The sequence below is a fragment of the Acyrthosiphon pisum genome, chromosome A2 (assembly GCF_005508785.2).
Source record: "Acyrthosiphon pisum isolate AL4f chromosome A2, pea_aphid_22Mar2018_4r6ur, whole genome shotgun sequence".
Lineage (NCBI taxonomy): Eukaryota > Metazoa > Arthropoda > Insecta > Hemiptera > Aphididae > Acyrthosiphon > Acyrthosiphon pisum.
In genome coordinates this window covers 97,380,101-97,404,386 of record NC_042495.1, presented here as the reverse complement: position 1 = coordinate 97,404,386, position 24,286 = coordinate 97,380,101, and the positions used below count along the sequence as shown (strand labels likewise).

Here is a 24,286-nt window from a genome sequence, read left to right as displayed (position 1 = left end):
GGATACTGCCTTATCTATGTTCTATTGCCTGTTAAAATAAGTACTGTATTTTGGTGTAGTCTACAAACGAATTTTTTTCATAGATCATATTTCATGTAAGTACTTATACATTTTTTAATGGTGTCGTTTATTTTTAATTTCATACTCTGATAACTAAAATAGTTTTGTTCTCTCGAAATGTTGATGATATACTAACTAACAAAGAACATTAAATGTTGCTATTACATGCAACAGTCTATATAACGTATATGCGAACATTAAACATTTTAAGTGGAGTAGCTGCAGCGTGGCGAGAACATTCGCCAATTTTTGCTCACATGTATGTATTGTAATAGCTTTAAAATTGTAAACGTTTATAAATAATAAATTATATTGGTTAAGTATTTGATTTCCATAATATACATTAGTGGTTTCGTCAAAATGCATATATTATTGAGAATACGAAATTTCAGAGCAAGATGAAATAACACTTCTAATTTATCGAAACAAAATTCACTTATTAAAAAAAAATGCAGTGGTTCGTTTATTATAGCGACAGTAGATTGTTGGTACACGCTTAAAATCGTAGAGTTAAAAACACGAAAATTGACTGATAAAATAACACAATACATGATGTGTTAAAATCGAAAACCTGCATTTTGTCACGACCCCCGGTCGTGCAGCAGTCCGCATGAGAATTATAATATATTATATTATATATGGGCAGGTTTACCGTTCGCCAATATAGTATACAGTAATAAAAATTCCTGTCGGAAAAATCTGTTATCCCACTATTAGATCGTACTGGCGGTTACCCCATCATATAACCGAGACTACCGCGTCTGATCCTACGCGGTAGGTATATACGACTTATACAATATATACATATTATAATAGGTAGGTATACTATTATAGTAATACACAATAAATCCGTCCACGCGGCAATTTTATTTAGCACTTTCACTCATATTATTCGTATACACATCGCATTATATTATTATGAAGCCATCACAATACGCCTAATGTCGTGTTCAACGACACAGCCTATCGATCTTATCGGTTTTCTATATACTCTTTTAGACTTCTTTCACGATCCGCGATATAGCTGACTCCGCATACTCACAATGTGTATATTATTATACACACACATATATATACCTATATATACATAGGTACCTACGCTATAAACCGCGGTTGCCATCGCCTTACCCGGTCGTCTCGTATTTTATGTAGGTACAGGGTGCATCCGGAGGATATGACATAATTGTTTAAACATGCAAATTTCAGCAGCGTAAGATGTCAAATCCTTCAGATTCCTACACCCTATATATATAATGATTTGTATACATTATATACCTACATGAAAAATCGTATCACGCCCGATCTTATAAGCACGTATCACACGAGTGACTTATATATATATACATATAAATATATAATATATTATTATGTTCTATGCACGCAACACAACAATAAAAATATATATAAACGCGTTTTTATCATTTCATTATTTTAATATATCTTGCAAAGGCGTATTTCATATTATTATATAAAATATGGGTCGTATGTACCTTGTTTTCAGTTTTCACTTGTCCACGCGTCGCGTCATTATAGGCGTCGAAAAACGATTGTGCGAATGATATTATTGTATTGTTTATATTGTTAGTATACCTACATTATTAGGTGTCTGTAAAGTTTAGTGTTTATGGTGATAATCCGTCGACCATAATAATATATGCGACTACCGAGTATATAGAGTCATGTATCAGTGCCGATAATGTTGGTGTGCCTTTATAATACTACGAACACGTATATATATAATATAATATGGTGGGCAACCGCCGACGCGCCCGTTTACGACGGTTCTATACATACATAATATATATAATATACCTATTATACGCACAGTAAACGCGATTATTCATCAGTGTCGAGCGTTCGAAAGACTACCGTAAAAATTTTTCAAATAAGTACATAATTATCGCATCGGGCCCCGAAGGTTTCGATCCTGAAAACACGGATAATGGCGTTTCTTGTGTTTATTATAATATTTACGATGCACGCTCGTTTCCTCGTTCGCCGGTGACAAGGTCGACCAGCCCTTTACATATTATATTAACGCATATGAATTATATATATCATATTATAATAAACACACGCGTATTGAGTATTGACACCATTATAATTATGGGTTTGGACGTGTCACCGAACGGGGTTCCTCCACCTATATTTACCTCCGTTGTACCTACTGCAGTTACCGGAAACAGGAAATCAATGAGACCGTTATTTTCTATAAGTCACCGCCGGGGTCCGGGATGTATAACGATATATTCTTTTAGGTTGTGTTTCCCTCGGGACCCTATACATGGTGGAGTAAGGTACCGGAATTACTTGATAAACGCGCAAAATGTGATAAATATATCAAATATAAGTTTGAACATAATGTAATATATTATGTTTGTCGCTTATGTTTATATGTAAGTACGGATATTTACATATTATTATCCTTGCTGTGGCCCGTGAAATGTCCAATTCGCATTCAATGTTCTATTATACTGTTCATATATTATAATATTTTTTAATTCTCTATACTCTGTACTCATGCAGAAATTAGAATGCCTAAACAGTAGGTATGTATATATAGCTAATATGATTGAATAAAAAAAACCATTTCTGCAATTGGTTATACAATTCAACGTTTTAAGTTATACACTCTACAATTGTAATTGTAGGATTAAAACTAATGATCACAATTTGCGAGTTAAAACACAATTAAAAACTTAAAAACAAAATGTCAACTGCGTTTCATCTTGTTTCAATCCCCGTGAGATTTCTTATAGTCCTGATAGTGTATTTTATAGTACCTATTCGATTTAGAAAAATATTTCAAGACGTATGATAAACATTTTTGAGGATATAAAATTGTAGCAACAATTAGTAGTATTTGTGAATGCTGTATAACCTATATCTATATACACGGTCGAATTTGAATATAGTTACGTTGTTTTATCATATATGTATAAGTGTTTAGACAATTATAAAGTTGTATTTAACCTTCGTGAATTTTATGATACAAAAATGTATGTATTGTATATGACGTTAGCAACAAATAATTACAGTTCATATAGTCATTCTGAATTTAAAGAAGATACAATAGTAACATATTATCTCTCAAGTGGGTTACACACTTGAGAACTAAAAATAAATAACCGAATTTCACTGAATAGTTTACTAAATTAAGGCGATGTTTCAAATATTTTTTTACGAGGCATCCTAATATTACATTTAAAATTAAACAATGTTAAGAATAAAAAAACAAATATATCGCAGTGTAAATCTTGAGGGTATTTTTTTATATATGTAACATTGATGCGGTACATTAAATCTAAAATTAATTGGTAGGTAACAGATTATTACCTATATAGATTACTGTTTCATGCGTAATTAACATTATTTTTTATAACTAGAAAAATATAATAATATAGCGTAAGTCATAGTTAAAATATAGGATATGGAATTTATATGAGGGGTCTTATAATAATCTCCACAGAGATTGTTTTGAACACTCCCAAATACATTTAACATTTTAAACAACTATTACAATTTAATTATTTCATAAAACTGGATTAAAAGAAAAAATCTACTGAAAGTGCGCGTCTCCCGCCTTTGTTGATGTAGTACTCTTTTTGTGATAAGCAAAGTGCGAAAGCGGGGAGAAAAAAATAAAGGCGTTGTCGTAAAAATTTCATAAAAATCCACCCAAGTTTAATATAGACACTTCCTTCGGTCGTTGCAGTGGGTGTAAACCACCGTTTCCCGCCATTAATTCTATTATTGCGTCAACCGTTGGTTCGGCGATTTTTAATATGATAAACCTTTTAAAAAAAAAAAAAAAACGATGATAAAAAACATCGTTCCGCACACAGACAGCTTATGCATTTAAAATTTAACCGTTTTAGCAAAGATTTGACGCCCCCTCTCTGATGATTACGATGTACATTGTACATATAATATCATGGTTAATAATATAGAACACAGTGTCACAGTGACATGGCGTAATGCGAAAAACGCATTAAGTACCCAATAGAATAATGGGCACGAAGATGTGCATCACGATTGCATTAGGATTAGAGAATCTGCATATTAGGATATTATGCAGATTTTATAAGGTTTATGACTACCATACTCGGATAACTACTCCATGTTTTCAGATTAAAAAATTTGTATCTACCTTTCTTTAAAGATAAATAATCATACAACTATTTAGTTGCGCGTAATGTTATTGAACTTCAAGAATTTCAAATATTATATTTACAGAAAGCATCGAATATAAAATTGTACGTACAAAAAAAGTTTGATTTGTCATAAAACAATATAGAATTTTAAACATTCATGTTTACAGTACATTTTATTGGCTGACGTGAATTTCACGCCGTTTCAAAGTATTTTTCAAACGGTAAATTATTACTTTTATATTTTTATTATTTATATTTCATTATATTCTACACTACATACTAGGTGGTTGTCTGTTGTCACACATTTTATGTAAATTCAATACAATTTTTTCCTAGTGTATAGGTACGAAGTAAACGTAAAAAAATATAAGATTTAAAAAAAGTAAATTTATTTATGTTGGCTCAGTAGACGAGTATATTATGTTGAAACTGCACATTAATAATTTATTACTATAGGTAATACGCTATACTAAACCCGGTAATTTTTAATTTAATATTTTTAGTTTGTTTTGTAATTATATATATTAAGCAAAATAATAATATGTTTGCATAAGCAGGTATAGGTACATGAGGTATAGTTATTCCATTAAAAGGAATTTGCATGCAATTTAATCACCGATAGAATTCATATCCTATAACTGCACAGTATTAAATATAGAATAAACGTACACAGCGACGACTGTGTTTTTAATTAAAAGTATTTGGTAGAGAACCAACGAATCAATGTTTAAAACATTAGGTACCGTTTAAAAGACGTATCGATCGTCTTAAAACTAATAATACGACATTTCACAATAGGTACTGCAGACAGTAAATTAACAAAAACTAAAAAATGTATACAGTATATGTATTATAATATTATGTTGGCTACATTATAGAAAAGGGCACATAATAATAATAATATACTGATACACGGATGGCTGTCAAATGTAGTGATAATCAACAGGAATATCTGTGAGCGGTTATAAACTGTAAAACACAAATAGATAAAGGACGCCGATCGCTGGAAGATCGATTAACCATCTGAATAGACGAGGATAGTATAATATAGCGAAGAGTCAACGATGGATAATATATTATGAGCTAACATATACCATAAATGTATAGGTATATAATATTATATCCATTATTTATGTGCGTGGTTGTTGGCCATAATACACGTGAAACTAATAACTCTGTAACCGTCGATTTTTGGATACCTAGCAATATTATGTACATAATGGAGCGCGATGATGAATCATTGTTTTTTGATAAAATAAAATTGAAAATCAAAACTACCCGATCCACGCACACTCGTGTAATTTAAAGGAAATAATATATTGAAAATTCATAATTTATGGCAGTTACCGTCTATATAGGTACTAAATTATTTAGCCGTAACTGTTTACGGGAGACCGATAGATAAAAAAAAAAAAAGACAACCGTCCAATTAGTATTTGCAAAACTTCACCATAGCTGTTTAAATTTTAAGTAAACGTAATAATAGTACCTAATAATAATAATTAGACTTGACAAATGAGTTATAACTACTGATCATGCACGCGGTGCGAGACACTAAATTTGTGTGTTATCTATACAATTGCCGTTGATACACGCCACACGGGTACAATGTTAATATTCACTTTAGACGGAGTGCTAATTACACGTTGTAAAATATGAGTAATACTCAATGAATTTACTGTTATTTGCATATTATAATTTCGTATAACCATACACGTATATACGATTCAAACCGAATCGAAAACATTTATAACAATCATCAGGTTTATTGGAATTATTATACACATCATATAATAGTTTATTATATACCAAAAATTATTTGAATTTTAATGCAATGGATAAAGATATAGGCACCCACTCGTGGAAACGGGCCATTATAACTTATCCTATTTGAGGCGATGTCACCTTAGTTAAAAAAAAAAAAAACAAAACTTTTCAAACACTCGTTTACGAGCATGCGGTTGCGGCGGGAATCATATTTCACCCCAACACATTTTTCCATACAATAAATTCAAACAATGACCTTTATTCTCCCCCCGGTGAAAAATAGTCATTCGGCATGAAATACGGGTGTTTACGTAGAACGCGCGGTATAAACATCCTCGTAAAAGCGATTTTACACATAATGAACTGTACACGCCAACGGATATGCCAAAGCAATCAAATGCGGATTTTCAGTGTCGTATATACATAGGTATGTGTGTGTGGGTACCTATGCTCGAGGCGCAGACGATTTTCCTGAAATTGTTACGTTAGACAGCGGACATATATATACGAGTAACGAGTGGAAGTCTATTTTAATCGACATGCGACCAAAAAAAAAATAAAAAAAGAGTTCATGTCGAATAATTTTTTAGTAGCGAATAACAATAATGTTTAGTTTTAATGATCACTTAAACAAAAACACGGAACACTTTGACGACGCTACAATATTATATGGTGAATATTAATTCCAAAATAATTTTAGGGCACAAGTTTTTTTTTTCATATTATCATTCATGTGTCATCGAATATAACTCTATGACGTCATTTAATTTCAGAAAAGCCAAATTTATTCATTGTAAAAAAAATTTAAAAAAAATAGCTCGTTCGTAAACGCATCAATTAATGTAATGTGCATATAATATGATCTCTGCGGTATTTCAGCTATAGGGAACACGTAAGGATAATTTTGTTTAAACAAAAGTATATAATTACACATAACAACAAATTGAAGGCTACTTTACAGCAGTTTTAAGGTAGGTACTGTAGTCTGTAAAAAATGTGTTACTTAATGAAATATTATTAAAATCACTTACAAATACTTCAATCCGTGGAATATTAAATAACTAACGTGTAAAATACTTATTTATGTAAACTATGGTTTTTGGATGTTTGGCCTCCGGAAATTGTTTTATGAGATAATATTATTATGTATAATAAAACGTAAGCATAAATAAGAACTGTTAGTTGGCTATTTTTTTCGCATTAATATACATTATTATACATGTTAGTACGACTATATAGAAATCCATTGTTCAATTAATGTGGTCTAAAAAAATGGTAGTTATTGAATGGAAATGTTGTCGATTATTTTCTTTTATAATTGGGGTTTATTATACTATAAATTCTTTAGATTTAAAAAAAATTTTAATTTAAATCCTAGCTTGTTATAATTTAAATATATATTTAATGGAATATTTTGGTATACAGTAGATAGTAATACAACTGGTTTTAAAAAAATCTGATGGCTTGAAGCTATTATTTTGAAATGTATTGCGATACTTCAGTCACACAGAATACTATTACATTGTATAAGGTCTCCTAAATAGGATTAATAACTTTGAATTATTAACTAAAAAACTATTTTAAATTTATATTGTTATGAAAATGTAAAATAAACCGTGCCAACTGTTGAATCGTGAATATCTTCTAATGCATTTATTTAATTTTCTACGTAAATATATTATTTAAAATAATATAATTATTATGGCTAACGAAGTGTGAATGCTATTTATTGTATAACTTTTGTAAATAAACTGCTTTCATTGAAATTACTCAACCTGTACATTTTAATAATGGACACATATTTTATTAATTTGCACATCATAAAAATGTGTTATTATTATTATAAAAAAAAAATCCATATCACGAACACATGAGTATTGTTTTTTAAAAACAAATTGTACACTATAATTTAAGTATGTAGGAAATACGTAGGTATAAGGTGGAAGAAACGATAATTAAACTGAACTCAGTGAATAATTTTAAATAAAATATATTAAACGTGTCAAGTGGGGGGTAATAAATTTACTAACTATTCTACTTGTTTATACATTTAAAAATAAGTATGTAAAATGTAAAGAACATTTTATTAATAATAAATAATGATTGAAGCAGATAAAATTATTTATGATTACATTTTTTATGTACCTATTATTCAAATATTAAAATCATAAGTGAATATCAAATTAAAAATAACACATAATATAAGAGTGTAACGTATTATTGTTTTCAAACATGAGCAGTTTTTTTCAAATTTCTCGAAAATTAGAAATGTTGACAAATCCATTTTATCATATTTTATTTACCAGGTCTCGATCAATTAAATGGCTCTCAAAATACATTGGGTGGGCGTTCTCATTGACCCATAAAATTGTTTCCCACAAAAAATACAACAATAATAATTATTAAACTTGATAATATAGTGATTTTTTCAAATCATTATTACCTATGCTTGAAATATAGTAGTGTTGAAATAATAACAGTGCTGAATATGTTGAGAGAGTATAATATACCTAAGTAATTTCATCTATTTAAACTAAGATAAAATATGTATTATTAACCACTTGTCGGCTGTCATATTTGATTAGATATTACATTTTCTACAATTTTCATATAATGCCAGTATTAAAAAGTGAATGTTTCTTATCGCCTGAGAAGTTTCAACGTGTAGGTACCTATTATTATGATGTGTACAATGTACGCATATAAGTATATTATTAAATTGATTTGTATTTACTGATAAATTACTATCTGTAATCAAGCTATGTTTTGTCATTTTCTTTCGATCACTTTTGAGTGCAAATCGCATTTAAAAGCTTTTTGTTTTCTATAAATTAATTATCTTTCATAAGATATAAAACTTGACGAATTGAGAAAAATGTAGAAAAACTTTTGATAGCTTATAATTTATATATATTATATTGATCTTTATAGTACAAGTTTATAAGATTTATTAATAAATCTCCTAGAATGACTGATGCGGTTAGATCTTGAGAGTATTTTATGTCTAGGTTATAGTAATAAATGTTATTTGATTATTTGTCAGTTTACTGAAATAAGAATGCGGTTTTATAGATTATTGTCAGTGAAGGTCCATTGTATATCAAGAGGATGTTGGTGTCTAGTATTTGTCCTTTGAGAGCAAACGCCGCAGGAGACGAGAAGAATCGTCTTTATATTATAATACATATAAATATGTTATGTATAATATATTACAATTACCTACTTATCAACTCCCATCAAACTAGTGTGTTTATAGTGTCTCTTATCAAGATTTTACATTAAGTAACAAAATCTTTATCATAATGATAATATTCATTACATACAGCAATTACCTACCTAATAAATTCATAAACGACTGATAAATATTTTTATTATTATTACTTTTATGAGATTAATTCAAAAAAGAAAACGTTATTCAACTTCAAATTTTAACAATTTTGTCATGCTGTTTTTGGATATAAAAAAAATTACCGAATATCGCATAGGTTTAGATATTCTGTTAAACAAATAAAATACTAATACCAATGACAGTTGTAAAGTACAACAACAGGAAATGATTAATTTTATTGGTACTCGTATCTGAAGTGTTTCATAATATTTTCCCCCGGTTCGAGTTAATAAATCAATAAGATAAATATATTTCAAAATAAATCGTGGACAAGGTTGACATTGGATATCGGCAGTCGAGATTTTCAGAAAAACTAGTCAATTCATCGGGGTATTGGGAATGGTTTGGATATCAAAAAAGAATTCGTTATATTTATTAATACCTCATACATTTTTCATGAAACTACACACGTGGGTCACTTAAATTTTTACTAGAATCTTTTTCTTGATATTAATATTTCATTCATCATTACCACATGAAAGACCAAACGGGTTTTCGTTTTTGTCAAGCATTCTAGTGATTTATACGATTATATGAGGTATGTAAGTTTTCTTTGATGAAAACGAGGACCGAGAATATTACAAACGAAATAAAAAGAGTACGTCGTATAAGAAAAGTATATTAGTACATTTAAATTTTAAATTATAAATATCAAATTTATATAATAATTATTTTGAATCCTTCGAAAAATGAAACGGTTTGTTCACTTACATATTTTATAAGTCTTATAATTATTATTACTACCTAAACACTTACTAATTAATTGAATTATTTACGCACTACGCAGGTGTACCTGTATACCTAATACCTATGTATTTGTTTAAAATTTTAAATAAGGTCTGCAAATATATTTTATTTGTCAACATATAATTTGGTTTTTCAATAATGCTTTAAAATTTATCCAGAGGCTGAAATTCGACTAAGGACACGGATTATTTTATTTAAATAAAAACATTGATAAAAGGCTTGGAAGTTTTCAAAACAAAATTGTTACTTTCGTTTCGTAGAAAATATTCATAAGTCGTGTTTTAAAAAAAACTAGTTTATAAGTTACATTACTGTAACTACGTATACGTGTATGGAAAATTGATACAATATCATTTTTTTTTTTTTTTGTTAGTTATTTACGTCTGGTATAATGATTATTGATTTGACGTGTTGTCGGTCGACGGTCGGCTATTATACCAAATGATTATACGGTATACCCACATTTATTATTTTTTTTTTTAAACCAAACATAAGGTTTATACATATGAACTGCAACCACTAACACATTATACCTACCTAATCTAATGGCTAATAGTACAATATATTTTAATATTTAATTGAGTTAATGGAATAGTAATTTGTTGCAATTCAACACGTTCAAAAAAAGTGCCATCAAAACTAAAGAATGTCAACATAAACAATAAACTAGTATAAAATAATGTAAATTTATTTATCATTATATTTGCTCGTGTCCGTCGTACGTCCCATTGACAACAATTCATTAAAAAAAAATGTACACTCGCACAGATGTATTTATCGTATAACGTTACTTGCACAGGTTTCAAAGAGTATTATTATACGCGATGTTTAAAAATATACATTAATAGTCGTTAGTCGTAACTGTTGAAGTCGAATTCATTCGATATAAATTAATAATTTCACTTTTTAATTAAGAGTTTTACTGAGTATAATAGTGTGTTTAATAGATTACGAACCGGTCGAGCTTCGGTATATATAGTATTCCGTCATTTTAAATGGTAGGTGTTCGAATTTAAAAGAAATAAACAAAAAAGACTTTAAGAAATCCATTTCATATTTTTTTCGGAGTTACAAGATCATCCCGCACGACAATATATCATAACCAAAACGAGGAATTGCCGTGACGAAATTTCAGAATATAAAAAACCAAAGTTTACCTAGGATTCGTTTTTTTATTATTTTCAACATAGCGCAAGCAGTCATTCCGCGGTAGAAAAGTATATAATGTACGTGTAAATCATTTTGTTTGTTTTATGGGTGTACTGTACTCGTATATAAACTATTATATATATATATATATATATATTATATTACCTCTTTTTAAGCTTTTTTTTTTGATAATATACTAGTTTGAATGAAATAACTGGGAGCGAAATTGGTAAAATTATGAAATATTAATGATTTAACCTCGGTTTACGTATTTCCGTAAATATAAACATTAAACATACATAAATTATATTATAAAAAAGTATAATTTAGATAGACCGTAGACATGTATATAATTTGTTTAATATAATGTTATAGTGTTCTATGCATGATCTATCAAAAATCCACTGCTTCTCATCGTTAATAATACCGATGAGTTTAATATCATTTTACTTCGTATTATGGAGATTAGTGTACAGTGTAATACTACGCGTACAACGATGAGTATGACATGTCCGACCTAACCTAACCAAACACAGTCGGAGATGATGTCATTCAAATCGATTACCTATATAAAAATAAATGCCAAAATATGTGTTCTCCAGACATGCACAAATAAATTACAACAACATGTACCGTCCATCTGTCACGGTCAACTGATATACATTAATGTTATTATTATTAATATTTCTATTAAATTTTAATTTCTTTTTGCCAAATTTTCATTTTACATATTATTACGATTACAGGCCATAGCCCGTAAGCAATAAGCACACGTACGCATTGGCGCCACCCAAGTCGATATACTTTTTTTCGTAATCATCATCGACATTCGACATGTTTGTAGATAAAAAAAATATATTTATATACCTACTATACCTACATATAATAAAAGTAATAATATTGATCGTTTTATGTCGTATAATATACGATTTTGGAGAACTGCGGGGTATTATGATAAATCGTAAAATTATTATAATAGTTATTAATTAATTTAAAAATATATAGGTATCAATTATTTATTGTTTCGAAATCTGTTTCATTTAATTAACAAAACTGCTCTATACTTTGCAGACTTGAATTCGCACGGAAAGTTAACAGTACTCGACCGTTGCGAATCGCTAGCAAAAATTCTCAAACGAACGATATAGGTCTATATCGGCAGAAATAAGGAGTATAAGTCAAAATGGGTCACTAAAAACATTTTTTCGTGCTGCCAATTTACATCTATATACGCGACCAGTCAATAACCCGTCCGTTAATTGCCATCATATTATTAAGAGATGTCCGATTATATATATATATATATATACATCCGTCGTGTGCGTGTATATATTACATGCGGAATCCCATTAGAATTTTAATAGATATCCAAGCCAAAATACCGTGAACACATAACAATATAAACCTCCGTGACGCGTACGATCGAAAAGCTCAATCCCCCCCTTTTCGCACCCCGTCTATTATTCAGATTATCGCCGGTCTGACCAAGAAAGTTTAGCAATAAACTGGACTTTTTTTTTCCGCGTGTATGCGCTTCGTCATGAAATCGATCAACTGTCGGAGATAAAATATTACGCGCACGGTTTTAAACGAGGCACATCGATGGTACACACACACACACACACACATATATATATATATATACACATATAATACGAGTACCTATACTATACCTATAATATGTATATATTGTATACTACGCGTTTTGTAGATATTCGAAATAGTTAAGGCGACGTTGGTCACGACCGAGGAATGTATCTGCTTGTCTTCGCGACATTATGTAAATAAATACATGTAAACTATAGTCAGGACACGTGCATATGTAATAGTATGTATGCGTGAGTGTGTATGTGTGTATGTGTGTGTGTGTGTGTGTGTGTGACACTTAGCGACTTAATTACGTTACTTTCATTTCAATAAAAGCGATAAGATAGCGGACATTTAAATAATATCGGGTTATATTGTTGGTTTATTTTGAATTATTTCATCTATAAAATTCATAGAGCACTATTCATGCGTTGGCAAAAGGTATACCTATACCTATGATTTATCTTGAGTATCTATATAGCTCCAATAGTACTTATATAGCTATTACCTATAGAACATTACACATAATAATATAATATAGCTAATTGGATAAAATAAAAAAAAACACTAATTAGGGTCCTCCCATCATTTGATAGCCACTCCGTGTCTGTCGTAGTTATGTATGTCAACCAATTTGTATTTTAAACTATTTATTATATAATATAAACAGATTGAACATTTTATTTATATTAAAAAAAAAGAAGAAGCTAGCCGGATACACGCATTATAGCATCCACTGTCAAACTGAAGAGTGATGATGAAAAATGTATGTGGTTATAACTCTATGGGTCAGATGTGCTGAACATCTGTAAGTATACTTTATACTATTATATTTTAACCATTTAATCATCATAACATTAAAATTCCTATGACATTTGTAATAGGTGAAACAAACGACTTTCCTTTTGATCCGTGTACACGTGAATACGGTGCAGAATTCAGGTAAAACAATAAGATGGGCGTGTGCATAGAATGAGGTTAAGGGTGCAGAGGGTAAACAAACGAGAAGACAAAAAGGGTTAAGACTGTTAAGAGTTCCGTGGTTATTTGAAGTGGATATATGATGTGCACTTGTGAAATGCACGTAAAATGGCTTTTAAAATATGGCGACAAAGATGTAGAGCATAATATATTAAAAGGTCTATTAATGTATGACAAGCATACATTACAGGGCTTGACAATTTGCAAATTTGCAATAAGTAATAACTATTATGAGTGTGCGAATTAGAAATGTATATTGGTTTTGATCACACAATTTTACATCAACATATTATGTAGGTAGTTAGTTAAAATAATTTAAGTTGTCATAAAATCAGATGTGGCTGAAAATATCGTGACATGAAAGTTTCATATCGCGTTAAAATGTAGGTAGTATTCACAGCCGTGTTATTCGTAAATCTTATGAGGTATTCGTAACTTTATGACACGCACTGAAAGGCCCTTTTACATATTTTATGGAAATAATTCTATACAGAACACAAGGTAAAAACATATACATACGAAATCTGCAGCTTCATCACTGCTCTTTTGTTCACATTGTAGTAGTTTGAAAAAAGTGAATATAAATATGAACAGTTTACTATTTAGTCTGGGTATATAAAATATACGTCACATCCCATATACGCTCAAACCTCTTGAAAAAGCTAATAATTTAACTGTATCTATTATTAATTACTATCATTAATTGGTAAGCCACAGCAGTACAGAAGCAGTGGCACGTCTGTTTTATTTTTAATCATGGAACCAGAAACGACTATTGCAATACGCTATATTTCTTAACGACGTGACTAACGCCAGCCCGGACGGACAAGGATACGTAACACCGACACCGTTTATTGCGAACCATTAACGAAGATATTGATAATTTATTTTATTCTTGAGTTTTCTCTCTATGGTCACTGGTTGGGAATCCGTAGAAATGTTTTAGTTATTTAAATTATTGCGGATTTACAAGCCGCCAAATGATATTTTTAATCTTGGCTTCAAAGCATGTGTAGGCTGAAGGCCAATTTTAACATAACTCATAAACACGAATCTATACGAGAAGAGAATACAATATTTATACGTTTACGTAATTTAATTTTTAGAGAAAAATGTCAATTTTTTCTAAACAGGAGCCAGTCATACAAATCGATATAAAAATCACAACAATAATGCGTGTATGACGTATACGTTTTAACTATATATGATGGTGATTATGACGTGCCAATTAATCGAATTGTTTAAAGGCAAACTTACTGGTGCCCTTAAGAAAACATTTGGGTGGCGCGAGGAGGCGCCGGAGGTTGAGTCGAATTCGATTTGAACTCGAGAAAATAATGAAGGAAAAAAGACAATATTCTGTAGGTACCACATAGAAAGTTACATTTTATTGGCCATCCAATGGCGCTTCAGGGTACCTACGTCATACAAAAGTTATTAGATTTTCGTGTATACACACGCACACACATACAGAGAGCGTCACACAAAATAACGCAATTATAACTTGGGCCACCCATACTGCTTTGGTCGCTATAGGTATTATAAGTAAATTCGAAATAATCAAAATTAATTAATATATTAATCAGCCTTTGTGTGTCACACAGGTTCATCATAAATGTAATGCATTTAAATTACAGGAACACTAAAAATAATATTTATTTATAATTGAAACCTATCTATAATATATAATACATAATATATATTATGTATAATAAATACATTACGTTCAGTTCAATATTATATAATGCACACATTTTGTTGACCCATTTTGAAAAATTATAGCCGTATTATTATAGTGATTAACATTAATATTATAAAGTCGAATATTTAATTTAATTGTCAACAATATAAACTAACTCTAATGTGTTATTACTTATTATTATGATGTTTAATATGCAGTATAACTTACGAAAAATGATTTTAACAAGTTTGGCTAGTCGTTTACTATCGTTGATAAGTATAGAACTCTCAATAAATCTCGACAATAATCACCTACATAAATGTTGATAGTGTTGCCAAAAAAAATAACTATAGCAAAACCGCGTACCTATTGTACAGTCGTGTAATGAATACCTTTAAATGTTATACTAAAAGTACCTTAATAGTTGTACGTAACAATTTGTCTTATGTCTGAATTGGGTACTTATTGTAGGCTTGATAATATCATTATTATTTTAAGCTGATTAATTGTTTACTTCGGATATTATAATAAAATAAGTAGGTCGATAACATAAAAAATTTTAATTAAATTAAATTAAAATAATTTGATACCAGAACTTAAACTATAATAATATGATTAACTAAGTATATATTATTATATATTATAATATTACAAGTATAAAATATTGTTCAAAATTATATTTATACAGAATACAACCTACAAGTAGGAATAGAAGAAGTAAGGAACATATCTTAAGCGTAACTGTTAAGTTAACTAAAAATGTAAATTTAATCATGAAAGTTAGTTGATAATCGGTATTCCTAGAATACTAAATATGAAGTAAAAACAAACATTATACGATTTATGGTTTGCAATATATTGTGTTCACTGAATGTTTGAAACGCTAGCTGCATCAAACTATTTTTGCACAAAAACAAACGTGCTGGTAGGTACATAATAATAAAATATTATGAAATAGAAAATTATTAGATCCATTTATCCCGGTCTTACCTGGTGATTGCTGGGCCGACTCTACGTGCAGAACGAGGCACAAGGCTAAGGTAATAATCGATAGAAATCCAGTTTTGAGGAACATGATTGCTCTTAGAATTTTCTTTTAGTATTTTTTTTTTAACATTTATGTCGTCCGAATTAAGTAAAAAAAAAAAAAAATATATAATAAATAAATCGCCCGATTCAAAAACTACATTCTGGACGGTTTATTCATTCAACAATAATTTGACTGTGAGACAACGACGATTATAATATTACTCTACTACAATAATAATATTATAATTTATAATATATTATGATAACACGGACGCACGTGCCAGACCACTATTTGTACAGCGGGAGCGCGTGGACTCGTGTCGGCGGGTACGAGTGCGTATGATCGCGATTTAGTAAGTACCTATCGTCCTAACGGCCGTTTTTTCCCTCGGATAGCATACGTCGGGATGTCGGTTTCGATCGGCCGCGGTCGCCACCGCGAGCATTACGAGCGGTTACCAGTTCAGTAATAACAATAATAATAATTGTACGGTGTTATAATAATACCAAAACTATTTTTTTTTTGTATTCTAAACACCGAAAACCACCTATCAAGCAATATAGACATCAATAAATTTATAATAATATGTAGGTATAGGTATACTTATCTAATTAACGACATTTTTTTTTATACATATTTTCTGATAATTACCTACCCAATAATACGGTAGACAGTTCTTATTGATATCACGATAAAATATTATATTATAATATGTACGAAAAAATTGGGTGTACCCATGAACAATTTTATGACATTGCTTATTGCGAATGATATAGACAAGATCCGATTTATTAATATGAAGTCAAATCTGATAAAAATAAAAACATTTATAATATATAATATTATAATAACCATAATATATATTTATTTAAATTAGCTACGCATATCGTGTGGAATTATTGGCTGAAAAAGAAACTCGGTAAAATTTATATTATTATATTGCAAATGGATTTTATTATTGATTTAAAATAAATTATGCAAAATTGTTTCTTTGCGACCGAATACACACAACAATTATGTACCTTGTTTGCAAAATAATTCTTATATTTTTTGCATATTTAAAAAAAAACACTGGCTAATATTAGTCAATTTTTATTTTAAGTATTAATATCATAACAATAAATTCTAAGTTCATTCACTCTTGTGCCTCTTGTATAAAATATGTGTATAAAAATTATAAATATACATAATCCATAATTTTTGATGACTAATAGCGCATAGCTTTACTTTTCTTCTCAATTGTGGTTCGGTATTAATAATAATAATAATAATAATTGTACGGTGTTATAATAATACAAAACCCATTTTTTTTTTTGGTATTCTAAACGGAGAAGAAAAAATCTAATACCTAACTACTATACAGACATTCAGATATCTAATGTAATGGGGTGTTTATAAAATAAAAACAAAAAATAATATAATATAAGTTACAATAATACTAGGTATACAAATATGAGCCCATTGTTTTAATGTATTAGTTAAAATATGTAAATACGTGATAATGCACGTAAATATGTATAGCTGGTGAATATTTGAACGTATATAGTTGTATTTTGCTATTATTATGATACATGTAACGGTACGATATTATGTGTGTATATTTTATGTATACAATTTGAAAATAAAACGATTAAACTATGCAGGTACTCAACATATTTTGATCAGCATTTTCAATTTTAATACACTCCCATTTATATGATTAAATTATATATTTATTATAATAACTGTGCACAAGATAGAGTTTTTGATTGATAAAAATTAGACATTTTATCGCACCAGTGAAATATCTTAGCGACTGCTTATAATAAAATATAGCGTTAGTGCTTAACCATGTTTAGCGACCAGTCACCACTCACCGCATATATTATATAGTGACATTACGATAGGTATGAATAATATTGCAAATATTAAGATTTGTTTATTGTCTTAATTCGTTTGTGAATTAATCATCTATAATAGAATAATATATTATATTATAATTCATATTGAAATATAGGTATGATGTCATCGAGATAACCGCTGTAGCACCCGCCAATCGGTATAAAAAAGTATTTGTATAATAGGTAATATATATTAGATTTTACGTGGGCGCAGTTTCATACCGATGTTATGATACTCGTGACTTTGACGGCAGTAGCAATAATAATATTATAATTTATAATATATTTTAACGTTATTTTACTAGATGTACAAACACGATGAATGCATTTCTGAAAGCAACCGACGTGCAGTGTATATTATGCGAACCACCGAAAAGGTACGTGGAAAGTCTATGTTAATGTCGCACCTTATACATTTTAATAGTGGACTCGCGATTGTTTTTTTTATATATACATATAATAATATATTGTCGCTGTACCGAAGGTAATGAATTATTTAGTTTGCGTATGTACGAAACAAATCAACATATATTGACAAATTTCACGACTGCGGTGAGTATGGACACAATTGATAGTAGGCGCATTTCAAAGATTTAATCAGACATATTGTCTACGATATTATGTAATGATGAGATTTTATTCAATATAAAAATTATTTATAGGTACAGCTCATTTGGATGCGTCAGGAGCGTTCTCACGTCCTCTCGAAGACTAACGAGTCATCCACACACCCCAAACCCTCCTGTGGTACTTTTTTTTATCTTGTAATATAAAAAATGTACAATGTATATTTATATTATAATCGCTCTCTAATAATTATGTAAGTACTTCGTTAATTATGTGTACGATTGGACAAACCTATACTAATTTATTTGTTTTAAATTAATCAAGTATTTTTTTTATGTCTTTGTTTTCTTAATATAAGCATTGTAATTTATTAATCAAATATGCCCAAATCATTTAATATTATAAATTAAAAATATCAATTCAATTAATATTTTATATAACTACAAACCTATTGGATGTTTTGAATCATGATCTTTACGTAATTTATTATTTATGGGAGCGAATAAAAAAAAACTTTAATACCTATTTAAATTGTGCGGTTTTATTGAAATAACTGAAACGGAAAATATTGTTTTTTTTTTCATAAGTTTTAAAAAAAATGTATACAATTTTTAACAATAACCAGTTGCAAATTATTTATTCATTTAAAGTTGTAAATTTATACGCAATTTATGCATGACAATGATTTGATGGCACTATTATATAATAATAACAATAAAAATAAAAATATATTCATGAGTAGTTCCATCCATCAAACCCAAGAAATACTTTTGACTTATTCATCATCTACTAATTTATTAATAATAATAATTATCACGTGTCCTACTATTATATTATGTTATCTAAGTACAATAGTTTTATATATATATTATTAACCAACACCAACCCACAGTAGTCGGGTGAGTATATTTAACTATATTGCGTTAACTTAACGGTTTTTTTAAAAATAGTTTTGATTTTATTAAAAAACGATAAAATACACAATATACATTACAAACAACGATAAATAATGATAAAAAAAACCAATGGGACTTATATTATTTTGAAAACTATTCTAAGATGTAGGTATGCTAAGAGCTCATGCTACCAAAAAAAGGAATGTTTAGTAAAGAATTTATTCTATTTTATTTCATTTTTGATATTGAGTGAATTCTGGGAAATTTTATCCCCAACCCCCTGTAATAATTCCACTAGTGAATGGTAATACACCCATAAACGAAATTAATTCATGTAATTGTGGAGGTTTAAGAATTTTATAAATATTCATTAACCAACAGTAAATTATACAATATAATATCATTTAATTTAACGAAACGTCATTATATAATTTATAATACAATCTTTCGATAAATTAACAAATTGAAAACATATCACATACGTCAACGCCAAAGACATAATATTATATTTAGTAATATACTGCGGTGTAAAATACCGATCATATTTCATATCTAAGATTAGGGTTAATCACGTACAAGACGTACGGCCGTCGTTAAATCACGTACTTGCAATGTGTCCCACTTGCAGGCCGCTTATTATAACAAGGAGACTGCATTACAGAGCACATTATAAACTGTTTGTAAACATTTTATTTCGAAATAAATCACTGTACTACCGGTCGGACGTAGGTTTACGGCGTGGCGCGATGGTGCAGATGATGGGTCGGGGGATAGAAAAGAAGTTTCATCTCACATAATACGCCCACACGCACCGCCGCCGCGGTCTGCCTTTTGCCTGGGAATTTGGCTTCACGTCAAGTCCAGGATGCACATTACACGCGTATATTATACATCGAAAGCGAAACATTGATTCGATACATAACTTCAACGTGTAATAGCTTCCGGCCACCCCGTCTGAGAAACTTATTGCGCGCGTAAATTGTAAGCTTATTTTAACATTTATAATCACTGGAATTATACTGCCGAAGGGTGCGAGTTCGTCCCGTAATATGCGTGTACCTATACCACCTTCGAGTGGCAACACGAGGGATTAATTAATATTATTATGTTTAGGTACAAAACATTTACCATAAACCGTTGTATTTATTAACATTATAACGTATTTTATTGCAACACCTATATCGTAATAATATTGTAATCCCCCGGGAGTCGTAAAATCGGTATTATTCAATAACGCCGCCTGCTATACCTGCTGGTCCTCCGAAAACCCCAAAAATCTAAGTACCCCGTTAAGGCGTTTATTTTTGTTTTGAAATTGGACCACATCCGTAAAAACAAATTATGTATCAAATTGAACGGTTACACTTTTTTACGATTGAAACTGCAGCATCACATGTATACATTTTTAAGCTTTTCTCAAATCTATTGAAAACTATATTCGGTCACGCGTTCAATTGCTTTTTTTTCATACCATAATTATAGTGTGGATTCATAATATCAAACATTTAAGTTTAAATATTATGTTTTTTAGAATACACAAGGTAAATTAACTGTAGTAAGTTTCTCGAAATTTCCATTTAGACTTGAAGAATGAAGATTTATATAGAAACTGCATCGTTTTTGTCCAATGTTCATGAAATACTTCGAGGACAATAAGAAAATTAATTTATGAATTCAGTGAAATGGTTTTGTTGAATTAAAAACCGATAGAACACATATTATAGCGTTATAATATCGCTGTCTGGTCTAATTTATTGAGTTCATAAAAAAAATGTATTGCTTGACTTGTATATCTTTATAGTCTGAACATAATTTGGTTATTTTTATCGTCATTCTGCATGTAAAAAATTCTGCGGATAAAGTTTATTTTATTTTGAGTTGACTGTCGACTTTCCGTCATTTAGTTTCATATTGGCAAAAAGCGTTTTAAAATAAATAAACAATAACAATAAGGCGAAGATGACAACTAAACACAAAGTGAATTTTCTTCATTACTGTCAAAAACATTATTTTATTTTGTGCGTATACTCAGCGTGATTGATTGTGAAATTCAAAATAAAATTTTTAAAAAACGACAGACTATTACATACTAAATATATGAAATCTAAAACCTCGAAATTATTTCGTTTTTCCATCAAATCACCCACTCGTACTTCGTCAAACGTCTGAAAGACCGTATATATTATTATATAATAATTTTAAATATAGAACGATTCGGTCAGCAAATTGGCCGACACGTAGTGTTATCACTCAGTCTATGCGGGACAAGCTGCAAGTGCGTAACTGTAATATTTTTCCAACCTAAATATCATTCAACATACATATCAATTTTGATAACATTTATATAATTTTAAAATGTCTTTAGATTGATGACGAAGCATTTTTCATTTGATGTTTTTGAATTTTGTGGGCGTATAAAAAAAGTGATTAAATTTATTTTTAAATAATAGCAAGGAAACAACACGGTCATAATATTCTATATATGTGATCTAATGTGATTAGAATTACGTTTCGAAAATTATTATACCATACATTAATTTAATGTCGTAGCATTAAGACTTCTAGCCAATACCTACGCATATATGATAGGTATAACCTACCTTATGTTACAAATCGATTTGAAGAAATTAAAATTAATTTAAAACTTTTATACTGCTGTAAATTTAACAACACAAAGGTATAAGGAATATCTTAATTACTTGCAGGAAGTATCTATACCTACACTTATACATAATATTTTATCACTTATAGTTTAGTTAAATAAAATCTATTTAGCCATCGTGTATTAAATATATTTAGTATAGGTTCAAAGCGTTTGGTCAACATTGTTGACTCAACAAAAAAGAATGTGTTTTTAGAATGAAACAAACAATCATCAGCAATAAGTCGGTTAAGAATCTTAAGTTTATATTTTTTTACGAGACGGTTTAATTTCAATAAATGTTTTATGTTTTTTCTTATTTTTAAAGGCATTTTCAAGGATTTTTTCGAACATTAATAATAATATCTAAAGTGTAAAACATTCAAACTGGTGAATGATGTCATGGTTTATTTTATTACAAGCAATCAGTGTATTTGTTATACATATTTTATTCTATTATTAGGGTTTTCTTCATAGATATTGTACGTGTTAAAATAAATATTATATTTTATGATTTTTAATTTTAATGACTATGATGAATGTATTACGAACGTTTAGAATTTTCGAATAATAGATTTTAAATTCATTGAAATAAATCATTAAAATGCACACCATGTATTATACTGACTTACAAATTATATCAATGGACGGCGTTACTTAAAACCATAATTTTAAAATTTGTAATGAGTATAATTTATCATATCTGTCATACTATATACGAGGTAATTTAGGCCAATTAAACAGAAATTTATATTTTCAATAAAAATAAACTCATCAGCCATCAAAATTTTGTCCATAGTCACATATGATTTATGGGATGTTTAATTGTTATATATTAACATTTTACGTATAATTAAGAACTCTCGTTGATGAATATGCTTTTAATAAGTCGCAATCAAAGAACATCATTGTTAGCTAAAAATTATTATTAATGTTTAGAATTTAAATATTATAATATAAATTAGGTATTGCTACTTGTTATACTGTTTGAAATATTTTTTGTGATATATATATGTGACAAATTTTTTTGGTTACACTGATAAAAAATTTAATTATCTCGTGTTTTTAGTCCAAGCTATTTATCATTTATAAATGTATAATACATTTAATTATAACTATATTAGCCATTTAAAAATTATAAGACAACAGTTATATTTCATTGTAATGACATATTGAACAAGTGCTGATTCTATTAGTCGCAATAATGATTCATTTTTTTAATACACCATTAAGTTCTTTTATAATAAAATTTAAAAGGCAACAATTAAAGTATATCGATAAAACAAATGAATTTTAAATATTTGAATTAAAATTATGTTCAAAATATTACATTTTCCTACTACCTAATGATATAGATACCTATTTTATATTTTATAGTAATGTGTTAAACATTTTTTCCAGGTATGTCTACAGATCAAAAGTTCAAATATTTTGTTAATGTGGATACGTAAATGATAAATTTATCTATGTTTGAATGTCTCTATTGTCAAGTTAATTTTGAAAATAATAATTTCTTAGTGCGTATTGTCATTTATCACTGATTCTTCTTGATTTATCTCTGTTACTATATGTCTATATAACACTTGTACATGATCGATAATAATAATATTGTGTTAATAATATATAATATAATAAACATATGTAATTTCTCTATTTATTTTATATATTCTTCAAAATAAAATAATTAAATTCATAAAGTCGTATGCTTGCCAAAATCATTTGGTTTTTTACAAAAATTGAAATATTTCCCGAAACTAT

The 24,286-nt window shown here is 28.9% G+C and overlaps 1 protein-coding gene across 12 annotated transcripts in view; it reads right to left on the bottom strand.

Moving 5' to 3' along the window:
• Positions 1-24,286, bottom strand: part of LOC100168636 (basement membrane-specific heparan sulfate proteoglycan core protein) — a 164,780-nt gene that overhangs the window by 59,783 nt on the left and 80,711 nt on the right. For 2 of the 12 annotated variants that reach the window (XM_008189052.3, XM_008189053.3), the window contains exon 1: positions 16,505-16,923. The exons of the other annotated variants lie outside the window; for them this stretch is intronic. In XM_008189052.3, coding sequence (XP_008187274.1) covers positions 16,505-16,589 — 85 coding nt within the window. In that variant the 5' untranslated portion in view covers positions 16,590-16,923. Of the gene's footprint in view, positions 1-16,504; positions 16,924-24,286 lie in introns of those variants that run through there. 12 annotated transcript variants of the gene reach the window in all.